Source organism: Neolamprologus brichardi, chromosome 12 (assembly GCF_056152115.1).
Source record: "Neolamprologus brichardi isolate AB-2024 chromosome 12, ASM5615211v1, whole genome shotgun sequence".
In the NCBI taxonomy this organism is placed as follows: Eukaryota; Metazoa; Chordata; class Actinopteri; order Cichliformes; family Cichlidae; genus Neolamprologus; species Neolamprologus brichardi.
In genome coordinates, this window is record NC_142115.1 from 12,642,954 (window position 1) to 12,667,765 (window position 24,812).

The following is a 24,812-nucleotide window of genomic DNA, read 5'->3' on the forward strand; positions in this document are numbered from 1 at the left end:
CTTTATTCCAAGTCAGTGAATTATTGTCTGACAGGAGGCGTCAAATGCATTTTCCATACAAGACTCACTTATTAATTGGCTTTGTTTGAGAGTGTCATAAATCTGTTGCTGAGTGAAGTCCAGGAAGGTGTCCTGACTTAAGAACCGGCCTTAAAGGCAGCACCGAAGTGCAGAAGCGCCAGTTCCTGGACAGTCTGCACTCACAGAGTCAAATCAATACCTCAAACACTTTAAAAGTGACTTCCGCCTCGACTTGCTCATGCGTGCTTCACTGAAGGTGAGTGGGTGAGCAGACAGTCATGGATTATTAATTCCCCTTTTTTAATTCAATTGTGAATGCTGGAAAAGGACCATATTATCTGAGCTGACAGCTGTGCATGGGTGCACTTGTCGTCCTTGTCAGGAAGCAACATTTCTCTCAGGTACTCGGCTCTTTTGCAAAAGGAAACATGCAAACTTGAGTCTGAAGGTATCAAATATTTCAGCTGTTGCTGGATTTCCAGAAGTATTATGAAATAGTTTCACATTTGTTTGTTGTTGTTGCTTTTTAAGATTAGACCATGTACTTAATTTCATTATTTGGTTTCCTGTTTGTTTTGGGGTTTTTTTTAGCTTAGGCAACAGAGCCAAAAACCAATCCCTGCTTCCTCTTTTTATTGTGTCACTTTTAATCATTCCTGCTTTAATTCATTTACCCAGTCATACACAAATGAACCAAAAGGAAAGCATTAATGCTGCCTCACTTCTTTCCTTTCTTCTCCTACTCTTCTGTTCTCTGGCAACATCGTTAGAAAGGAAAATGAAGTCCCTTCTGTACGTGTTGGTGACTACATCCATGTTTTTTTAGACCATTAACTTAAAAATATTGACTGTATCTTTAAGTTCCATACTCAGTTCCACAGTGCAGCCCTCAGCCAGCTTATCAGCACATTAAGAAGCGCTGTGCATCCAGTCCTCAACAGCTGTCTGTGTGCTTTATCACTGTCTGAATGTTCCATTAAGCTTTACTTAATACTCTCTCATCAACATGATAAACCTGTTTTTGATGGCTATAGCTCCAGTCAAGGGAAATACAAATTCGAGGTTGATTGAGAAAAGACAAGCCACACCTGTCCGTCCGTCACGGCAAAAACGAACCTGTCACTCTCAGCGAGGCTTTTGTAAAGGTCACAGATAAAGTGTTGTACTGCCGTCATCGCGCTACCCACAGGAAGGGCAATTAGATTATCCTTTTACCCAGTTGAGTGGAATGAAGTATGAGCAAGTATGAGTGTATTTTTCCGTTTTCGTCTCAACATCTATTTAAATTCAGTAATCTGACTCAGTAGTACCCCCAGCTCCCCCATTCTAATGGCTTTATTTAAAAGTAGCATTGAGGCAATAAATTAACAGTGAGTTTCTGTATCAACAGGACACCGCGTCAGTGAGCTTTTCAACCACGGGTCTAATCATTCAACTCGGTGACAAATAGGGCTTTTACATCCATTTTAGTGCTGCGGTGCCTGCCATCTGGCAGGAGTGTTGGCATGAACATCTCCCCAACTCCCTAAACTGCTCCATAAGTACGATAAGCACGTTGCCGATGGCTGGCCATCAGACTGGCTAAACGGTGGACATTTGCCTGCATAATTAACGATTGCATCTGTTTCCGATTGCACTGGGGTTCACTGTGGTGCTGTGGCCCCGCAGTGATGCACTCACAAAGCTAAAGATGGGAGCACAAATTATATCAGCGAAGTAATTACAAACCCTATGTAGCATCTCGATAGCAGCCTTGATGATGGAATGCATCTGGGCGAGCTGGAGGATATCTTCTAGGTCTTTGATCAAGCTCAGCCTCTGTGCTCTTTGCGTTGCATGTGCGCTGTTTTGATTGTTGCTCTGTTGGCCATGTGTCTGTGATCAATCAATATAAGTCTAAAGAAGACTGCATTACAAACAGTAAATAAGGAAAAGGAGAGGGCTAATGAAGGCCGAGGGCAATCAAGGCTCGCTTTGAGTGTATTTGAAAGTGTAGATGTCTACTATTGGGGCCGGTTCTCTTGTGGGCATTGTCTTGTGCATTAGTGTTTTTAAGTGCGTGCACGCGCCCCTTAAGTGGATGAAGAGTATGCAAAAGGTGAAACAACAGTGTCACTCATGCCTTGCCTGGTCAGAAGTGAGATGGATGGCAGGTGCAGCACCTGAGAGCTGCTTTTCTCACACAGTGTCAGCTTCGGTCTCCACAGCCATCCATCTTCTCTGCCTCAGTGCCTCTCCCTGCCCGCTGCCTCCTCAGGCCCTGCTAACTGAAGCTATGGACACTGGTTCATGTTCACGTTCAGAAGAAATACGCCTCCTCGAGTCGCAGGGGATTCTTTTTTTTAATGCAAGGGAGCTGAGAGACAGAAAAAAAGGGGCTTTAGATAAGTCTTCTTGTTACTGTCACTTTTTATTAGTTAAACCCTGCTCCACTCAGCTCAATACACAGAGGTGTTTCATCGGCGCTCACGTTATTCAGAGGCCATTACTAGATTAACAGCCCTCCAAGGTGCTCTCATTAATACACCGAACATGCAATCCTGCTTACCTCACTCACGGTGGATTAAAGTTTTGGCCCACTGAAAGTAAACTTCACAATCTAAGTAAGCACTGTTGAAAGGAAAGATAAAAGAAAAGAAGTAAATATAATGTTTAACCAAAGCTGAGATATGCAGTGCGATACTGAAAATAGAAAAAGAAATCATATTGCAGATTTCCGTTCCATATTGCACGTGGTAGTTTGATGCAATGCGTGTAGATTGTGTTTCATGCTTTGAATTTTAATGCCCTTAAAAGAAGAATCACCCTTTGCTCTAACTATAACAACCTATTCTTATAAGGTACCCTATTTTTGGACTATAAGGCGCACTTAAAATCGTTTAATTTTATCAAAACTTGACAGTGCGCCTTATAATCCGGTGAGCCTTATGTATGAATTCTGGTTGTACTTGCTGACCTCGAACCGATTTTATGTGGTGCACGGCACTCAAAAATCTGTCAAAAAATGTTTTAGTACAACTTTGGTAAGCTACGACGCCGCACCGCTTGATGGATTGTCGGAGCATTACAGCTACGGTAGTCAGGAGCCTCGCGGAGTAATCTGGGTCCAAAACTCTGTCCGCTTCAGGTCCCAAAGTCAAACGAACACTGCGGGACACTGAGAGTTAAAAACTGTCTAAATTCTTTCATCTTTAATAAAATGATCAGCATTGCTGCCTTACCAGGTGTAACAATTAAGTTTAACATCCAGGGATACATGAAAACAGAATTTATTAAATTTAACGGAGTTAGGAGTTAGCAGGTAGTTAGCGCGCTAGTTTCCACCTAAACATGATATAGCATGTTCTGACTGAGAAATTTCTGAAAAATTAAAACATACAGCTCTGCTATCACTTCAAACATAAACGAAGACAGAAAACTAAACAGCAGTGACTTTTGTAGGGTTACTGAAGTTGGGCTATCTGGTATATAATGATGTGCTACGTGATGTTAGCATAACACAAACAGTAAAGCTGGAGGATGAATGCTAATGTTTGTTTCGCTTAATCCGCCGTATAATCTGGTCCGCCTTATGGTCCGAAAAATACAATGCATGTGTTTAAGTTAAACACTTAAATAAACTTTTCGGTGGGAGCATTGTTATTTTTTTACACAGATTACATTTGATAAGAAATGGGAAGACAAAAAATAATTATCATTACCTTAGTTGCACTTTCCTTCTTGTTATCTCCTTACCTTCATCCTAATCAGGGACTTGCAGGTTCCTCTTTGCTCCGCTCTCATCTGCCACATAATATACCACCAGAGAAGCCATACACCGGCAACAGAATCTTACTCTTCCTTTCGCTTTATGTGATGAGAGGTGTTCAGAGCTAGAGCTGATTTAATTAGTTTCCAGTCTGTAAGTTGACTTACATTTCTGACTTGTGTTCGCCATAGCAACCTCTGTAGTAAAACTGGGAACGATGGCAATAATAGAAGCTTCAACTGAATTCTGAATTCAGCTACCCAGAATGCTACTGAAGGAATGAATATTATGTGTATAACAGAATAAATATTAAAGCGATGAACCTGTTTCTAAAAAGGTGGCTTTCAGCTGTGTGCAATTGTCACAAGTTACACCACTAGATGATTTCACCCTTTAGCTCTCCGCTCCATGTAGGAACCTGTATTAATCAGACAAATGAGCTTCTGCACTGAGCAGCTGGAATGGAAATCAGCTGCTTCAGGGTCATGACGGCGCAAGATTAAACTGTTGAAAATGATACCATTCAGTCCTTTTTAATTACGACCTTTAACCCGTAAGCTCTGTGTCCGTTTTATGTTTTTAACAGTGTCACTGTTGCTGCAACAGGAACATTCCTTCAGATTTATTCATTCTGAAAAGGAATGAGGGCGATATTTCTGTCTCCCATCCTAGCCATTAAGACAGCGAGTGATTACAGCGAAATGCGGCTCCACAGCAGAAACTTATGCGCTAAAATCAGTGGCCACTTGAGACCTTCTCTCCTGATTACATTTTGCATGTAATCTGGAGCAAAGGTCTCAAGCGGTTTTGCCAAAGATGTTTCTTTCCAGATTACATGTTTGCTGTGCAGATGTTGTTACAAAGGGTGGCTCAGATTTGTTGTACAAATGTAAAAAATGTGCACACGAGTAACGCTTTTCAATTAAGAGATAATGCATGCTTAGGCTGCTCTCCTGTCACCGCGCATAACAAGGGAGTAATGTCCTCTCTTCTTTTGCCTGCTTTTGAAATACAACAGCAAAGCCAAAGAAAGAGAAGTGCTCAGATTGCTGTTGCTCCTATCAAAAATTACACCTCCTCTGAGACTCATAATGCGCTCAACAGTTGTGTTTATCTCAGAGATAAACCACACAGCTTTGCATGCAGATGAAAAACAAAGAATCACACGAGGATGTTTTTCCTGAACATTCGGATACAACTTCTCTGTCTTGTTCGTGCATATTCAGCAAGTCTGGCATATTTACATGTGTGCTCCTCCTGGCCTCCACAATTCTTCCAGAAGAGTATCTCATTAACATTTGACCTACTGCAAGCTGCTTATGCTGGGAAAGCCCCACGGGGAAGGTCTGTTCGGCTGCATAATGCACACCATTTACAAATTAGACACCAAGAAAACTAATACTCCATTAGTACATTTTGAATAATGAGAGAATGTGAATATAAATAGAATGAACAATGTTTTCTTTGCACCTTTAATTGCACAGAGGTGATGGTAATTACAGGTTGAGATAAGGATAAATATATATATTACAGATTTGTGTTTTTGTATTTTCTCTCTCTTACAATTTTCTTTACATTTTCTTTTAAATGTATGTACAGAGTCTAATAAATATTGCATTTGATTGATGTTCTATGCAATATCAGGGTTGAGAGGTAACTTGTTCAAATTATGTGTTATAAATGTAATTAATATTTTTAGAACTAGTAAGTTATATCAGGAGAAATCGTTTTCCCATTAGTGATGTGCAATGATTAATAGGTGACCCATGGTACCGTATCATGTGTTTTTATTGTTATCTGGCTACCTCTTGCCATAATTGGGTGTTCGCTTTAATAATTAGATAACATTTTTTTTAACTTTAACACATTTTAATAAAAAAGTCTAGAAAAAAATGACTAAAATGTCCTGATATAGCTCGAGACAAGAGAGAAAGATTCCTACAAACAGCTTGAAGCAACAAACTAAAAATACTCTTCAGCTGATGTGCTTTCAACACTCGGCTTATATTTGTTATTCAAACTTTCTGAAGGTCTTGGCTGCTTTTTCACTCACTTTCACTACGATTTGCCCAACAGCCCTTGGTTTTGTGTGTGTGTGTGTGTGTGTGTGTGTGTCTCTGTGTGTGTGTGTGTGTGTGTGTGTTTGTGTGTGTTTAGCTAGCAGGCTGTCACAATACGCATAATTTGTCCGTCTTCTTTAGCTGAATCTATGAAAGAGAACATAGTTTACCAAATAAAAAATGTAAAAGTGTACAAGTGGAGGACAAAAGAACAAGTAGTGGGCCTAAAAAAACTATCTACAGCAGATAAACAGTATCTGAAAAGCCCAGTGACCAAAATGGGAACAAATCCAGCAAATACCTCACTGAACCCAATGATGAATCTGCATCATTGGAAATGGTTTCAGTGGAAAGATTGCCATTTTTTAAGGGAGGGAAATGGGAAGAAAATCCAGATGTAAAATTCTGCTTTAAATCATCATCAGTGTATATGGAGGACATCAGGAGAGAAGAGCAACGGTGAGTGTCTACAGCCATCTGAAAAAGAGAGTGGAGGCTCTGTCATGGTTCGTGGCTGCATTTCAGCCAGTGGTGTTTGGGGGCTTGTCAGATTTTAATCCACCATGCAATACCATCTGGAAAGCAATGATTGGCAATGATACCAAACACATTGCCACTGTGGTAAAAGCATACCTAGATCGAAAAGCACTGGCCTCCCCAGACCTCAACAAGTGTGGGATCATCTAAACAGAGAAAAAAGGCAGCCAACATCCAAAGATAGGTGTTCTTAAAGATGTTACATGTTCTTAAAGAAGGCTGGAGAACTATTCCTGAAGACTACTTCGAGAAAGTACAGAAACCTTACCTAAGAGAGTTCAGGTTGTGCCGAGGAAGATGGTCATAACAAATATTGACTTTCAAATTTGAATGAATCCTAAAATCTCTATTTTTGCCTTACATACTGTATTTCCATTAATGTTTGTACATTAAATTACTGCACCGGTCAGAGTTGAGGCTTCTTATTTGTCATGAGTTTGTTGAGGCAGTGTGAGACAAAAACTAGATGTTGAAAAGTGTGAGAGCCTACAACCCTGTGAGTTACCAATACTGGTCTTTATTTTAAAATAGAATAAAGTTACCTCCTTTATAATTAATTTAATTAATGCTCTATCTATTCGGTTAGTCCCCAGGCCTGAATATCAATTTTATGTAGCTTCCTTCTTATTACTGAAATGGATTTATCGTAAGAAACCAGACAAGATTAAAAGCATTAATTAAATTCACCTATAAATGAATTTTAAGGTGGAAGTTTAAATCTATTGTACATGAGGGAACTATATTTAACACATTTTTTTTTCACAAGCAAATTCCAAAACTCATGAAAAAAGAAAAAGCCAGAAATGTAATGTAATGTAAAAATTTATTGCATTCTTGACCTTTTCATTTTCGACTTTTCACAGAGCAACAGTAAGGAAAGGTGTGACCTTTCGAACAGTAACACCCAGTAACTCTTTACTGTGGGACATCACTCTGGATTTGAGTGTGGATGGAGCCATCGCTGTTATTTGTCAGAGAAAGGCTCCCATACCTGGGAAAAGGCAAGTCTGTTCTCTCCACGTTACTTTATATGTCACTGTAGACTATTCATGTATGTCTGTTTTTTTGTTGCTGGGAAATCTATCACCGCTGATATATTTACACTGCAGAGCTAAAAAGGGAATTTTAATGCATCGTGGGTTGCAGGTACCTCCAACTGTTTAAAGCGGACGTGTGTCTGCATTGGAAAAGCAAATCACAAACAGTCTGTACTGTACATGTCTGCATGTATGTGGTTCATTGCATATTGTCCAGAGGGGATATACTTTAACCACTGGATGACTGCAGGTATTCTTGTAAAGAAAGTCCTTGTAGGGAGGTATGCTTTTTACCCCCCTTTAAGTCCCACTTTCTGTCTGCACTTTAATTATTTCAAGACATTCACTAACTGTGAACGGGAAGGTATTTCTAGCATGTAGTACCCTGCTTTATTTTAACCTAAAAAGTGCAAGCTACCGAGTGCATCCTGAGCCTTGATGCTAAAACTATTTGCAAGACATCTGCAGGTTGGTCTGATCAGTCAGCTCTTTGGGTTCCTAAGAAGTACTTAACTTGCTCCATAATCTCATTAAACAGGACTACAACCATTCCCTGACAACCAGCCTTTCTCAGATGTACTTTAAAGTTCAGCCAAGTGCAGCTTCATTTCGCTTAACTGCAATGAGCTGAGTACAATTAAGAGTTAAGTCCGGTAAGCGTGACCCGTGCCTCCTGAGATTAAAAGACACCTGTTTTTTTTTCTGTTTTGTTTTTTAAAGGACAAGGCAACGCAGCGGAAAAATGTTATGCCATGGTCTGTCACTCAGGTTTGCTTATTACTGTACCTTTTTGCTACTGCCAACAGTGGAGTTGCCACAGGGATGTGTTTAAAACTACACTACCTATTTGTAATGTGTGGTTATCAGGTATTAATTGCATACTAAAGTGATTTTTTGGGTCCTTAAGTGACAGTTTGACTGCGCAGCCTCTGTTTCTGTCTCTGTTTTGTTTCCTATATTACGGTGTTATACTGAGGGCTGTGCCATGAAGTGAGTCAACTCTTCATCGAGGCAATCTCAGGAGACACTTTACAATTTTGGCTGTAACTTAATGAGACGGGTCATTTAAACTGCATCTCTAATTGTCCAGCATCACCATTCCTAGATGATCCTTTGGAGCTTGGTGGATGAGAAGCAATAGAGACTCTGATTTTTAGAAATCATGTAAAGGCTTTCAGTTTTCCTGACAAACACAAATATTCAATGCTTCATTTTTCTCTGCTGGCAGCAAACAATTCCAGGCGATTTCATTGGCCTTCATTTGACGACCTAATCCTAAGGCAGACAACTAAAGCCTAGTAGACAACTCGATGACCTTTACAGAAGATTTGCAAAGTGTAGTAACCAGTTGGAATTGTTTTTTATTAATATTTGTTCTTTGCTTGGTCCCCAGAGCGTTTACCCCACCAGGGTTGCAGCTGAAAGAATAAGGCTAAAACGGTCTTAAACACCACAAGCAACACATGAATTTGATGGAAAATGCAGTCAGATCCACCTGTGGCTTATCGATGGGGGCAAGGTTTGCCAGGTTCCTCTGTGGTTATGGCTGCACCAATAGACACAAACGCTGGATGAAAAAAAATAAAATAGCGCAGTGGAACATTATTTTCTCGTGGCACTTCCGGGCTGCAGAAAAAGTTAGCAAGAGTGCACTTGATATCCGTGGGCTTAGAGTTTGCTCTAGTGTGATATGGACGGTGTAGAGCTGCATCTACGCCGTCCATGTTTGTGATGGATCATCTGGTGCCAGCACTCACCATTTTCTGTACCATTTAACACTAATTCAGGCTAATTGCACAGCCCTCGGGTCTCTTCACACGCCACCTGAGTTTGTTTCAGAAAGTTCCAGTAAAGTTTGTCGCTGACCTGCCTACATTTCCTCAACTAATACCTTTGACAGCGCCACAGTCTGGGGGCCCATGGGAAATCTCAAAATTGTATCATAATTAAATAAAGCATCGACTTCATTCGGAGACAATTATTATATTGAAATTTGTATTATTATTAAATTATATAGGCAAAAGCCCATTAGGGCTATGCTAGCACCTTTCTGAATCAAAACGACAACATAGTAACAAAGACTATGTTGTTACTAAAAGCTAAAAAGCTTTTTATTCAGAATCAAAAGCAGTGGATGACTGGTTTTCTTGCAATTCTTTTGGAGTGCATAAAATACCTTTCATCCAATCACCGGAAACATTTCCGTTACAGGCAGCACAGATGTTAACCTCTGGATGGTCATTCCAAGATGTTTAAAATGTAGTGACTCATAGGTGAACCTGAAACGGTCAGGGTGGGGCCCATGGGAAATCAGAAAATTCAATCAGAAATGAATAAAGCACTGAAAATAGGCTTAGAATACAGTGGGCATGATTTATAGGCCTTTGTGCATTACCATGTGCCCTAATACAAATGGCATTATACGAAGAATGGCACGGAAAGAGAATCTGGATGCTTTATTTATTTATTTATTTATTTATTTATTTATTTATTTCTATTGAATAAATGTTTTGCATGGTGGTGAAAGACGTATGCAGGTGCCTGCAGAACTCTTCCAGCTCAACATATACACTTTAGATTTAAATGTCAACTGTAAGAGTTAGATTCTGCCACTAGAGAAATTTTAAAAAGATGTTTGTGAAACAAAATTTTGATCTGTGTGTGAATATATATATATTTATATTTATATATATATATATATATTTACACCCACTATACAGCTTCATTCAAAAATGGTAAAGCTAAGCGTGCTTTTGTGGAAGATTGCTTTGTCAGATTTCATACAACATTAGACAGCTTGCCATAATCTGAGAAACAACACTGAATTTATTGTCATTATAGGTTTGACCTCATTATGTTGTTTTCCCCATTTGCCGTGGATTGTGACATTGTTTATTACAACTTCTTTATGGGTTAAAATATTTATTTACCCAGTCTTTTTGCTAATCCTCTCTAAAATGTCATGAAACTAACGGAACCCCTGCTGGGAGCGTCTACTGTCACACCACTATGGGGACTTCTCGGACTTTTTGCTTAGCTGGCTTTAGCAAACACCGAAAGTATTTGCTGTATTTATACATTTAAGCTTTATTTATTTATTTTTATCCTCAGTTGCAAAGGGCTTGGTGTGGATCTTAATATTTAAGCACTGCTATTCTCAGGCAGACTGCCATCCGTAAACAAGATGCTGAAGCATCCATTCCCTGTAAGCTCCACAATAAATTACAGGGGGTGTAAATAACACACACATAAAAACATCCCCCATATTGTTGGATATGTGTTTTAATACGGTTAATACCGACTTCATACCACATAGGCATGTTTATCTGAATTAAACATATCTTGTTTTGACAGTTGACCAGAATGCGATTATCTTATTCCTGGGTCTTTGAGCAATAGCCTAAAATGATTAAATTACACTCAATCTCTGTCTCGCTCCTAATGATGGCAGCTATGACTGAGAGAAGCAAACAGAGGCAGCTTTTTCTGTGCTTTGTTGCTGCGTTTGGAACTTAATGAAGGAATAATAAAAAACTACTTTCAGTTTCTCCTGTTGTTACTTCAAAGCAACAAAAGGCGGCTGGTGTGCAGCCTTTTTGGAGGTCATTTTCATGCTGTGCCTCCACACGAGTCAGACACAGATTTATAACATGGACACACAGATGCAGTGAGACTGATAACGGCCATGTGCTTATGCTTATTGCATTTTTGTCCAGCAATACATCTTTTCTGCAGCTCCATACAATGCCCGCAAATAAACCCAGGGTACTAACTACTACACGACCATGGCAGAAAATTGAATCCGTGGCTAGGAAGCTCTCTTGCAGCTGTCATCACTGAGAGGCTATTATAAGTTACACAGGCTCATACTTTGTTTTGTATTCAGGATGCCGCTGTCCTCAGACCACCTTTTATTCTACACCCATTTAACGCAACCAGCAACCCGAGGGGAGTGTCAGCAAAGAGAAATTCAGCTCTGTTCTTTTCTAGTTTAGCTTGTGAAGAAGCCTAGAGATGCAAAGCCCACTCCACGGCTAAAAAAGAGGACTGTGTCTTGTCACAAACACTAGGATCACATCGCACTCTGAAAATTTTTTTTCTACACTTCTATCCATGGGGCCAAATTCGTAACATGTCACTATGAATTTTAAGATGAATATCTCCAAAACTCCAGGCTCAGTCTCAACTGCTTTTACTTCTTCCTCATACTGAAAAACGCAAACTCACTTTGAATTGAAATTTACTTAAAAAAATCAACTAATTAATTAATTAAAATAATAGTAATAATAATAATAATGATGTTAGGTTTTTACCTGATCGTTGAAATTAAAGACTAAATTCATATGACAGGAGTCGCCTCAAGGCATTTTGTGATGTAAATTAGAGAGCCTACAAAAATACAACAATAATACACAGGCTTCAGTTACTATACAGTGCAATAGCTGGAGACTGTGATTCTGCCGTTGTGCCACAATAACAATACACATCTCTATATCCCTGGTTAGAAAAAAAAAGATCTTAACCCCTTGTGAATGAGGGGACAGCTGAAACTAGCATCTATAACTTTATAAATCATGAAGGAACAGAAAAACGCAAAAATCACTGAAAAGACTGAGATTGAAGTTTTTATGCAGACATTCAGGAAATGGACAAAGAACTAAAAATGTGAGTCTGTTAGTATGATAACATGCTGATTTTTGTCTGAAGCCTTGCTGTGCTTTGGCCTTTTGGAGCGGAAAGCGTTGCTGTAGACTCACTGTAGGGCCAAGTTCCCTAAAAGGGTTGAAAAAGCATGTAAGCACAATTGCCAAATAGTGCTCATAGGTGTCTGTGTGGGGGTTTTTTTCCTAGTGAAAAAGAGCACAATTTTTTTTATTGTTGTTATTGTTGGCACTATATAAATAAGAGTGAATTGAATTAAACACAGTTTATTTAAAAATCAAGTGAAAAAAATAGGACATGCTCATTTTCTGTGTTAAATATCAGCGCAATTAGTGCTAGCAATTAGCAGTAGCAATTAGCAATTAGCAGTAAATTGCATGTCGCAAACATTAGTAAATCTATTAGAGCGCTTGATTTAAATATTTTCTATTCTGAGAAAGGAAGGGGGTCAGTTGCAAAATTCTCTTAGTTGCCACCTCGTACACATAATATTATCACTGCACTGTCTTTGCAAACACTGACACTACTGTTTTATGCCAAAACCCACTTTGCACTGAGGCAGCACTTTAGTAAATCTGACCCATAGCATGTAATAGACAAACTACAGAACATATTTATGTCCCATTTCTCGCTGCCTTCCCTTTTCTCTTCTCTTTCCCCTCATCTCCAGTCCAGGTCAAGGGTGCCCCTTCTTAAGCTTTGGTCTGCCTGAGGTTACTTCCTGTTGAAAGGGAGCTTTTCCTTCCCACCATTGCCTTGGCCCCAGTTTTCAGAGTTTTCTCTCTAACAGGGTCTTTATTTTACAGCATAAAGCACCTTGAGGCACTTGTGTTTGTTTTTTTGTGTTACATACATAAAACTGAATTGAACTGAAAGTGCAGAGTGTGCCTACACATCTTTTTGTTTCTCGGTAACCAAAGTTTCGGATCAGTAAACTTTTGTGCTGTGTTTAATCACTTAACCTCAGATACACAGATCTCTTTAGAAACATTAAAAGCTACATTATTGCTTGAACCGAAGAGCACTCGAGGCAACATGAAGCTGCGCTAACAAGAGTCTGATTATCTTCATTTTAACACAAGATGTGTTGTACTGAAATTATAAAGCAGGTGTGATTTCATGTGTATATAATGCATACTTCATCTGTCAAATTAACACAGCTCTTTGCTTACCATTCAGGCTTGAAAGCAGTTTGTTGGAGGTACTTCAAATGGATTTTGAAGTTGAAGAATTGAGCAGCCCTCTCGTCAGCCAGGTAATCATATGGAAGCTGGAGCTACCATCCACATCCAAAAACGGAGTCAAGACTGAAGGAGCCATGAGGATCTATACCACTCAGAGAGACTTTGTCGGCCTAGCTCCTCTCGTAATGGTGAGTTAGCTGTCATCTCTCCTGTCACACCTAATCAGAGTAAAACACCAGGATCGATGTTGCCAACAGCAGAGTTTCCAATAATGCTTAGATTGCATCCTTGGAGCGTCGGTGCATGAAAATATCATAAAATGCACTTTGCTCTGATCTGTTCCTGTCTGGTTTGCATACACAGAAGGCTGGATATGCTTTGGACTGTTTAGTAAATGGCTTCTATTTTAAGCAGAGTGTGACCTTGTGTTGTTGACTGTCAACTAGCTGATGTCTCCTCTGTGTTGTTCTGCTCTGTTCTAGCGTGCATTATGTGGTCATTCTCTCCTGCTAACAGCTGCTTCATGTGCTTCTATTTTGGTGCCGCAGGCCTCTTTTATTGTGCTACCTCTATTATTAACCCGTGATATAATCTCCTCTACTCAATGAGAAACATTATAGCACATTTAATTGCCGTGCTGAATCGGAGTTATCTGTCACCGGGGCCAGCTCCTAACTAAAACACTGTTTGGAGGGATAACTTTCACATTTGTTCGACTACATATAATTGAAATATGTAATTTATACAAATAAAATATAATTGCTATACTTTTAATGAAGGCTTTAGCAAGATTATGCAGGCTATATGCTTCATTTCCATCTTAAAGGTGCTGAAGTGCTCAAAGCTATGTGGAAAAGCTACAGTATCCCGATTTGTAAATTTGACATGGCCCATCTCGCTGGTGGATTAGAAGCTGACCTGAGGCCAAACAGGAGGAGATTTGATGGTTGGCTCAAGGGGACATTAGCGCTGACTGATCACTCTTGGCCTTGCTCCATGAACTTCAGCTAGTGCTGCTGCTCACTACTTCTATAGGAGGGGGGGAGGAAAGAAAAAAGCTTCACTGATACTACCTTCACATCAGAGTTTTCAGTTGCACGTTTATTTATTTCTGCCTAATTTAAAGCGGTTTTACTCTCGAGGGGACACGTTTCCATCTGCTTCATTTTCATACTTGGAGTCGCCAAATGTCTCTTTATATTTGATTTGTTCATTCACAGAACTGCACTGCACTTCAGCTTATAATATTCGATTAATTCAGCTTCATTTAAAGCAGTCTGTTTTCTGTTTTTTCTTTTTTTTCATAGAGAACGACACTTACCCATCTGCTTCATTTTCATGCTTTGATTATCCAAGGATTCCTACAAATAACTATCAATTCATTTTAACAAGGCACCTCACATTTATAGTGTTACGTAAATAGCCTTTATTTGTGGAATAAAGTGCTTTAGAGCTCACCTCTTAGTCACCTAACAGGTACTCAAAGACCAAGGGAAGCTAACAAGCAAACAAGGCCCTAACCCAACCAATCTATGCCAAAAGACAATGAGACAAAAGGAGCCAGGAATCGAACCACCAACTCATTCAGAAGTGGATGAGCGCTCTTATTTCCGTGACATTTATGATTAACAATGCACCATGCATCGCAGGCGGGCTCTATGTGTAATAAAGACTATTTTTAGTCCATGTTTCCGGTTAATTGCCCATGTGTGAAGTGATACAGCATCCCTTTGAGGGACATGCCTGTGCAGTAAAAAATCCAAGATTAGCTCTTACTTCCATGTGGTGACCGAGCCATCACCCAGCCTTAACTCTACTCCCCCAGTTGCTTCCCAAAGGCGGATTGGCCTTCTTACCTCGCCACCGCTGCTGAGTCGCTGAGTCACGCTTCATTGCCCGTGTCTCCTGTCTACCTCCTTTAACTGCATCCCATGCCACTCTTATTAAAAAATAAATAAATTAAAAATCTTTGTCACTGTGACAGTAGCACCACCACATAAACTCTAAAACTGAACTGGAATATGAAACTCATTTCCCTTCGCTCTCTCTGCAGGACACGGAGATTCTGAACACCGCTGTGCTGACGGGAAAGAAGGTGGTGATGCCTGTGAGGACGGTAGCTGTGGAGGAAGATGGAGTAGTCACGGATGTGTCTGATTACACAGACTGTAGCTCCACTGATGAAGACATTCTCAAGGTAGGATTTGCACGTCCCCCTTATGACTTCCTTTACAATGAACAAATTCCCCGTCCCTTTGGTTTTAAACGTTCCAAGAACAATGACAGAACAAAGGATGTGAACTTCAGTGGTATGTCCATCAACAACAATAAAGTGCTTCATATTTGTACCTTGCTTCCCTGTCCTAATGTTGAGAGGCATAAGAAAGTTGAGTAGTTTCTTTGTAATACTCCACATGGACAAGGTTAGTTTTATGTGTCAAGGGAAAGACAGCTGAACACAAAGACGTTGCTCCAAAGTCACTTTTACTCTCTCCCTCTTTTCCACATGGTAAAACAAACTATTAGTGAGACTTTGACAACATTTCCCATCAATCTCCCCGACAATGAACAGCTACTAAATTGCTCACAACATGACCTCTCAATCTACCACTGTGCTTCCATCCCGCGACTTGTCCCTTTTATCCTGTATAAGTGAGCGCGACTGACTGCCAAAAAGCCGGGTTTGTTTATGGATGAAATTGAAAGTCAGGTGCCTAGACTTCGAGGTCAAAGGCTCTTGATATATTTACACAAGATTAAAAAAAGAAATAGCCATGCAGTGGGCTCCAGTTCTCTGGTGCAATTGAATTTTGTAAGTTTATCCAACGGAAGCTGTCCCAGCTAATAAATAAATGCACTTTCAGTAAGACGAGGTCACGGGCAGTAAGTGTACCTGTATCAAGCACAGATTTGTGCGGGTTATAGAAAAACAGAATTATGTGGAACAGTCAAGAGGACGAATGTGGACTAAAATATTCTTTTTCAACCTTGACTATAGCCATGTTGTATGTTTGCTGACCAGATAGCAGATTCAGTCACAAATATTCCCTTTAATCTTCTTAGTCTAACAGCTTGACTCAGATATATTTTCTCCTCTATTTTGCCTGAAGATCAAATCTGCTAGTGATAGATGGGGAAGGATTTATCAGGAATTTATAGCTCACATGACCCGGAAAAATAAAAAAAAAACCCAAACAAAAAAAACAACTCCCTGTTCTTTGGTGGAAGCGATTCCCAAATGTGTAGAAATGATACAGAGAAAAATATGGAAATATCTTAAGGTATGAAGGATTTACATCTGAGCATTTAACATTTTAACATTTTGATCTGGTCAGTTAAGTATCAGAGGGGGTTGTGAATTAGTTTCAGCTGCTTTGGTGCTATGCTGGTGCATTGGATTCTGGGCTCCTCCTGGTGTACAACATTATCCGGCCTCATGTGGCAAAGTATGCGGGCAGTTCCTGGAGGACAAAGGAATAGATACTACTAACAAGCCCCCCTGCTCGCTTGACCTAAATCCAACAGAACTCCTCTGGGACTTTATGCCTCTGTCCATCCAACACCACCAGATTGCACCTCAGACTGTCCACAACCTCAGTGACGTCCTGGTCTAGATCTGGGAGGGGATTCCACAGGGCACCGTCTGCCATGTCAGGAACACGATGTTGTCAAGCATGCATACATGTATGTGGGGGCCACAGAAACTACTGAGTATAATTTTGAGCTGTTGCAATGAAAATTCAGCAAAATGGACTAGACTTCCGCATTATTGTTTCACTTTGAGTTTCAGGGTGTCTTTGAATCCAGCTCTTTGTAGGCTGATCATTTTGATTTGCATTTCGTTCCTAACACATTACCCAGTCCGTACCAGTATAGATATCCAGCATGATTTTTGTCCCATTGAGATCTGATGTGTTTTCAAAGTGTTCCTTTATTTTTTTTTATTTTTGAGCACGTGTTATTAACCAGAACTTTTTATTAGGTGATACAGCAGTTTAACCAAAAAATTTACATCAAGTGGAAACTCTTGAGTACCTCTTGGAATTGGGATATTTTAATTGTGCACATTCAGTAAAACTCTCTATGTGCATGTGCAGAGTTGCGTCAGTGAAGCGCGCATTTCAGCATTTTTAATTTCTGCCTGTCTGTAATACTGTACCCAGTGATGAAAGGCAAATCCCATTTTAACATAAATATCTTTGCGATACCGAAAATGGTGAGGGATATTCTTGGACAAAGAATGAGAGTTGGCGGATGGCACATTTAAAATGGCATTCCCTTTTAACTTATTCTTCGGAATATTATTTGAACACAGCAGACGGTGGAGGTCCTGGAAAGTGCTCCTCTAACACAGTAGAAAATTAGCAAATTGCCTTAAATCATGGCTGACCAGCTGACTTCCCACACACTGAATTAAATACATGAAGATTCAACACAAGTGCACTGAAAATAAATGAGCCCTTGTCTGTTGTTCTGTCTTTGCATGGAAATTTTTCCCCCGACATCTATTTGAAAGGTTTTGTGCCACTTCTTAGAAATATACTGTTAGGTATAAAAGCAGAAACTACATCTGAGTTAGCAGCAGGGCTGACATGATGAGTGATGGGGTTATTCTAAAGATGTTCCATATCCACGGGATGCAGTTCCGAGATGCAATGATGACACATGGTACTCTAAAAAAAAAGAACTAAAAATTGCACGACCCGGTGACAGCACATCTCGTAAGTCTTGGGTCCACACCGCTTCGAGATGTAACTTATATATGTAGTCATCCTTTAGCCATCTGTCAACGTCAGTGTATTTCCTTTTATTCCCCTGGGTGTTTTCAGTCACTAGAGTTCAGTGATTTGTTAATTATCGTATTGGCCAAAGACGACCAAGTGAAACCTCCTGACGTGACGCAAAATGATGTTGAAGCAGCTGCCCAAACTTGCAAAGGTCACCTTTGAAATTCTGTTGTAATGAATGCACTTGGTTGTGAAGGACTGATGCTCAGCGTGCACTACATGATATTTCGATTAACATAAAACTGCAATGCTGCCTCTTCCCAACGCCTCACACCGGTGATCATCACAGTAGTTTATTAAAGCCAGCTGACATTACTGCGGTGACACATCCAGTGCAAAACTGCTTCATGGCTATTTGTTGTTGCAGGAATGGCCGATGTGTTAAAATGGTGACTTTCATGAGAATACTTGATTATTTTTTGTCATTGGCAGGAAGAATATTGCTTTCATGAACAAGTTTAATCCTGCGTTTGATGTAGATTGTTTACATAATCATCTTAGACAAAAAATGATAAGATGCTCACGTGCCGGCGGAATGTTTCCATTTTATCTTTACCTCTCCAGGTGTCCGACAGGTGTGACTATGTTTTCGTAAATGGAAAAGAGGTTAAGGGGAAGATAAAGATGACGGTAAACTTCACCTACAGCTACCTGAGTGCTCAGCTCGAACTGAATGTGTGGATGCCCCGGCTTCCTCTCCAGATTGAGGTGTCAGACACAGAGCTGAGCCAGATCAAAAGCTGGAGGGTACCCATCCTCACCTCAAAAAGGTAGGAAACCACTAACAACACAAAATCCCTTTGCTTGATTTCTACAGTAGGTGTGATTTCCAGGGGCATTTTTTTTATTCATACAAATTTAAATCATATCTCTCCGAGGATTTAGAGGTTAGATTCCATTATGTAATGCACTGCAATAATTCAGTGTGATCCAATCAAATAAAGAGACAGACAGGGCTGAGTGATTGATATAGAGGTGAAAGCATGTACTGTTTGATAGGCCTGACCTGCCCGTATGTTTTTGTGCTCATGTCCCAGAACTGGCTGGAACAGTGATGAAGACGATCGGAAGGGGAAGGGCTGTATGCTGCAGTTTCAGCATGCCCTTGTGAGGGTGCTAACCCATTTCATGGCAGAGCAAGAAGACCCCCGGGATCCAAAGGCCTATTTCCTAGGGTCTGATTGGCAGGCGGATGTTACAAGGTTGGTTCGATACTTCATGAAGGTGGAGGACACTCGAGTGGCTAGGCTACAGGCAGGAAGAGTGCTGTCGGGGAAAGACTTTGGGACCACTGCCATCCAGGTAATAAACTGGAATACTCTTTGGATTAGTCTTGTGAGCCAGCTCTAACTTGCTGCCTTTTCACAGAGTAACTCTTTTTCTGAATTGAACCGTTTCTGTCTGAGGCAAAGAGTTAAAAATGAGATCAAATCTGAAACAGCCTAAAAAAGTGACTTTACCTGATGTTGACAGGTGTTTTCTCCACTATCTGATGCCATCTTGGCTAAAACAACTATCAGAGTTGTGGATGACAAAGTGACCATCACAGAGCTGGGGGTTCAGCTGGTTACAGGGCTCTCCATGACATTACAGCTCAGTGCAGGAAGCAACAGGGCCATACTGGCTACCACAACCACACAGGAGGTGCTACAGAGTCCCAAACAGGTAACATCCTTTATCATTTTTTAAATGTAAAGATTTTAGATTCAAAGATCAAAGTACAATCTTTTTACAATTTCTTTGTTCTCTTAGGAAGCTTTGGTCAGTGCCTGGATACAATTCAGTGATGGCAATCAGACACCTCTTGACATTTATGATCAATCCTTTTTCCGTGTGACGGTGACCTCTCTAGATCAGGGAGTGGTGTCGGTGCAGGGCACGCCACCAGCTGTGGTGGCAGAAGGAGAGGGCGAGGGAGTCTTGGTCAGAGTAGAGATGTCCATCTGTGAGGCCTGTCAGAAGTCCAAACGCAAAAGTACTTTTGCAGTAGGCAACGGCACCCTCAAGGTCAAATTTCAAGTGAACACTAAGCGATCAGATGGAATATTCGACAGCAGTACTGTTAGCAACAAGGGAACTGACTATGGGAACGATGGGGAAGAAGTGGAGCGTCAGAGGAAGCAGAGAAAGCCATCCCAGGATGCTTCACCACGCATGCCAAACTTAGACAGAGAAGAAAGCGCCATACAGAAGATCACAACCACTATTAAATCTACAGAAAGAACCCTGATAACCAGCGGTAGCCTCGGAGGAGTGGGTAAGACCAGTAATTCAGGAAACCCTGGTAGTCCTACTACTGTGGCTAATGTCAGCCTAATGAGCAGCCCTGGTGAGAACAGCAAAGGATACGGGTCAGACAACATGATAGTGGAGGATATGAGCAGCGTTAGCTTCACCAGCACGGTGAAGGTTCCCAGGAATCTGGTAAACTCCAACAACTTTCCCACCAAGGTGGAGACCCCTGGGCAGGGGACGACAGAAATAGAAGTTGGTGGTGAAGAAGTTTTGGCAAACAGGCCTCTAACAGACTTAGAGATTGGCATGTATGCTTTGTTGGGTGTCTTTTGCCTGGCCATCCTGGTTTTTCTGGTAAACTGTGTCTCATATGTTGTTAAGTTCAGGCACAAGAAACCGCCCTCTCACGGCCAGGAACCCACAGGCCACAGGCACGACTGGGTATGGCTGGGCACAGATGCTGAGCTGGTGATGAGTGTGCCGGGCAGCCCGGTCCAGCAAGACTCCCAAACTACAACCACTGTGATAGACATTGGGCCTGATAAGACTGGCTCTCTTTCCAGGAGGCCCAGTTGTCTGGCCTCCGTCACAGATTCTCCCCTCAGTTGCGTAGGCTCCCTCAGAGGCAAACCAATGCCCACAGAGTCCCTCCACTCGCCCACCAGCAAGAGAAAGAGAGTCCAGTTCACAACCTTCTCCACACTAGAGCGCCAGCATTCACCACATCTCCCACCCAGAGAGAACGGCCATGGCATCCATTGGGTTGGAAAGGAGGACAGCTGTGGGGAGGAACCTCAAGTGCCCATCACAGAGCCTGGGGACCAGTTATAATAGAGAACCTGATCAGACCTCACATGTACAGCAGATGTGGCTTTGATCACCTCAATGCCTTTGCCAACTCTGAAAACTGTCGAGAATTTATGATTTTGGAATTGCCCTCCTCTACATTTCATTACCTATCAAGGCCTTTTACATGTACATGTACTGTATATTATTGTTAATATTGGAGAGTTAGATGTGTGTGATCGTGTTTGAGACGGCCAATTCAGACGGACTCCCTTTTCACACAAAGCCACCAAATATTAAAGCTGCATGTGGATATCTACTTCTAAATTGTTGCACTCACATGCTGATGCATACAGTACAAAGACACCCAGAGAAAGTGTCTCCAAATTGAAAATATATCCTATATCAGCATAATCCCACACTGATTTCAGTAGACATATGGCTTTGATTAAAATAATAAGAACCAAAAGGGGTGTTTTCTATTATGCAACATAAAAGATGTATTTATAATTTTAAGTTGGGTTAATTTTCAGTTGCTTTTTTAACATTAAAACGGACTGATCTTCAATATTGCCTATTAATTGATTTTCTACGTTAAGCACCAGCCACTTGAGTTGGTCATCTACTGCAGTTTTTTCTTTGCTTAATTCAGAGATTAAGATTATCTCCATCTGCAGTACTTATATTTGGAAACGTAGCTCTGTTTCGGGACCCCTCACAGATTTCTATGTGGATATGTGGAGAGCAGCATCGAGACCCAACACAGAAAAAACACATCAGGAAGAAGAAAGACACACAGGAGCTGGGGTGAAGGTCGTTTGCAAAGCGACTTGAAGGTGTGCAGCAAGCAGCTTAAACAGTGCTTCCTATATGGGATTTGTCAATTGGATGTATAGAAAACCATCAACTGAGCAGACAGCTGAAGTAGGCTAGCGCTGGGACTCACTGCCATACTGGGATCGTGGCTGAGCTCGTCTTTGTGGCCTGCCTGAACTAATGCAGTTCTTGATTTGACAGGTTTTTGTTACGGTGCTTACGCTGGTGCAGTACGATATCATAATCAACCTTTGTAACAGCAAACAAAAGGACTTTTGTGCCATTCTATCCTTTAAACAAAGTTATACTGGTTCATTCTCTTTGTGTAACCCAGTTATTTCAGCATAAAGGGGTATGCAGAAACAGAAAGGGGTAGCATAACCTGGAAAAATCTTGGACTTCATTTGGAAAAGTCTGATAAAGAGAAACGTAATAATTTTTTAGATCAATAACCATTTAATATGCAGAATGAATAATCACAGTATCCATGCCTTTATCATAATTAAACCATAAATAAGAGTCCATCATAAATGTCATATGTCTTTGGTTTAAAGCACTCTTCATCATAATTTTCAGTCAGGTAGTACAGATAAAACCGCATTATTATGCAAACGAGCATAATTATACCTGTGCAACAAAGAGAGACTAGTGTCGCGCTCTTCTTCTCTCCTGCTGAAGCCCCTGAGAAAGTTTACAGATTGCAGTTTAATGTGCTCAGTGCAAAGTGTCCACCAGTCGCTGGTAAGTTTCTCTCTCCTGGTTCACGCCGTGACGCTCTTCCACGTAGAGTTTTCCATTCCTCACCACTCTCTCTCTCAGCTCGTGATCCGACAACAGCCTCTGAGATTGATGCACAAATTCCTGGCAAGGATAAAGGCAAAATTAGTCTCATTCACTGCCAAATGCCACTTGAAGCTTGCCAGTGAAGGTGCCTGGAGATATTTTTTAAAGCATAAACGATAATCCAAAGCACAAGAACAGAACTCAGATAGAAGCCTGTGCACTGATTAGCAAATACTTCAAAAGTGTCTTTACATAGCCAAAGGATGGAGATATTTGTGGCTCCATATCTAAATATGGATGCCCAACAGACCCCCTTTTTCTATCCTAATAGCTGCCACCTCTCATTTGCTTATGTAAAAAGAGAAAAACAAACAAAGTGATACAGTTAGAAAAAAAAGATACTGTACAACCAGTCGTGTTGGGAACATGGCGAAGAAAAGACAAGGATAAAAGAGCAACAGTATAAAAAAAGGGAGTAATAACACCATCACGTATTCATAGAAATGAGGTCCATCCACTCAGCATTCAGAATCCTAGTTTGCTCATCTGCTGGCCCAGCAGCCTGTCAGAAGCCTCCAACAAAATGAAGTCAAAGTGCCTTGAAGTGTTCTTGCAACATGACAGCCAACATTCACTGCTGCACTGAGCCAATGGGCACACAAAGTTTTAGCCACTGCCAGTCAGCAGGCCATTTTGCTTTACTTCACTTCAAGTGATGTGATTATGTCTGGAGAGGCTCTTGGTGGGAAACGGCTCTTCTGTATGGACATATGAGGGCTATAAATCCTCACAGCAAAAGGATTAAAGCTCAACTTATGAGAGGCGCGCTTATATTCACTTCACTCTTGGTGCAAATTACAGAGCCCGACAGGACAGGCCATTTTTCCTCTTTAAAGCTCGTGAGTGCTTTTGTGTTTACTTTGCTCGACACATTTCTTAATACCCACACTCCTCATGTAATTCCATCTTGAAGAACAAGAAATACTGTCAGTGGAAAGAATAAGGAAAGACTTTAGCGTGCGTGAAAAGTCCTGCATGGGAGCTACTGCAAAGGCGGCTCAAAGACTAGCACTCTCTGCCCGTCGGTCCTGGCCGAGGTCCTCGTTTATCCGGCCCAAGTTGCTGCAACCATCTGTGTGAGCTTCCTACCAGCAGCTCAGTGGAGCACACGTGCAGGGAGGAATTATCCCCACCATTACAACAACATCACGCTACAGCATGATCTTGACAATACAACGCTTAAGCCCTGCCAATTGGTCTTATCCTTTGTTATCTCCCATTGCATTAAACCTCATTGAATATCAGACTGAGCAGTTCTCATGGGGGATTACTTACTTTCCACCTTGCTGCTAATTGTTGCATCACTATGCGGTAGTATAGTATCTTTGTTCTCTCCCTAAAGGGTGCACTTCTTTTGATTCTAATCCAAGCACCTGAGGAAACATAAAATAAAATATAACACAAGGAGGGACCTTTTGTTACATTTTACCTGCTCAGATTGGACTTGTGATAAAACCGCTACAAAGTTTACAAAATGATGTCAAAAGTTTCTGATTAAAACTGTGAGACTTGTTATTTTATCCAGTTATGCAAGGAGAAGACATAAAACCCTCCAGTTGTTCTCAGTCAGTGTGTCGGTACTACTTAATGCGGTTGTGTACTTTTCTGGTCAGCTAAGGTAAAAGGAGTCCCTGTAGCCCTGGCAACAGTTTATCCTCTCTGTAGTCCATAAACACAGTCATTATGTTTATGGACTACAGCGCTTAGCTTAACTACAGAGCTGGTCAGCCAATATATACCTGAGGAGAAGAATACAGAAGGCCGGTGACCTCATGCTGCACCACAGCTGCATTTCCTGGAATGTTTCTAGCCAGCACAGGTACCCCGAGATCAATGGCCTGGTGAAGACAGAAAGCATAAGTCAAAGGCAAAAGTTTCTTGTTTATCCTGTCATTGTTAAGAAGCAGTCACTCGAGCATTTCGGATGGTGTACAGCGCCGCCATTCTGTGCTTCGGTTCACTTAAAGAATTAACAATCTGTGCAAGCTAATACCTTGTTAAGTGAAACATGCTAACAAACTAATAACACTTTAAGCCTACTGTGGATTGTCTTAATTGCCTGTGTTTAAAAAAGATTAAGAGGATTTGCTCACTCA

The 24,812-nt window shown here is 40.9% G+C and overlaps 2 protein-coding genes across 3 annotated transcripts in view; one reads left to right on the forward strand and one right to left on the reverse strand.

Moving 5' to 3' along the window:
- Window positions 1–21,524, forward strand: part of LOC102784755 (transmembrane protein 132D) — a 28,320-nt gene extending 6,796 nt beyond the window's left edge. The window contains exons 3-9 of the mRNA XM_006803133.2: window positions 7,230–7,367; window positions 13,245–13,437; window positions 15,303–15,446; window positions 18,601–18,806; window positions 19,074–19,338; window positions 19,510–19,701; window positions 19,789–21,524. Coding sequence (XP_006803196.2) covers window positions 7,230–7,367; window positions 13,245–13,437; window positions 15,303–15,446; window positions 18,601–18,806; window positions 19,074–19,338; window positions 19,510–19,701; window positions 19,789–21,102 — 2,452 coding nt within the window. The 3' untranslated portion in view covers window positions 21,103–21,524. The remainder of the gene's footprint in view (window positions 1–7,229; window positions 7,368–13,244; window positions 13,438–15,302; window positions 15,447–18,600; window positions 18,807–19,073; window positions 19,339–19,509; window positions 19,702–19,788) is intronic.
- Window positions 21,525–22,323: 799 nt separating this feature from the next.
- Window positions 22,324–24,812, reverse strand: part of glt1d1 (glycosyltransferase 1 domain containing 1) — a 32,105-nt gene continuing 29,616 nt past the window's right edge. The window contains exons 11-13 of one of the 2 annotated variants that reach the window (XM_087849014.1): window positions 24,456–24,554; window positions 23,992–24,089; window positions 22,603–22,734 (exon numbers count right to left, since the gene is read on the reverse strand). In XM_087849014.1, coding sequence (XP_087705140.1) covers window positions 24,021–24,089; window positions 24,456–24,554 — 168 coding nt within the window. In that variant the 3' untranslated portion in view covers window positions 22,603–22,734; window positions 23,992–24,020. Of the gene's footprint in view, window positions 22,735–23,991; window positions 24,090–24,455; window positions 24,555–24,812 lie in introns of both variants that reach the window. The other variant, XM_087849013.1, reaches the window with a different exon arrangement.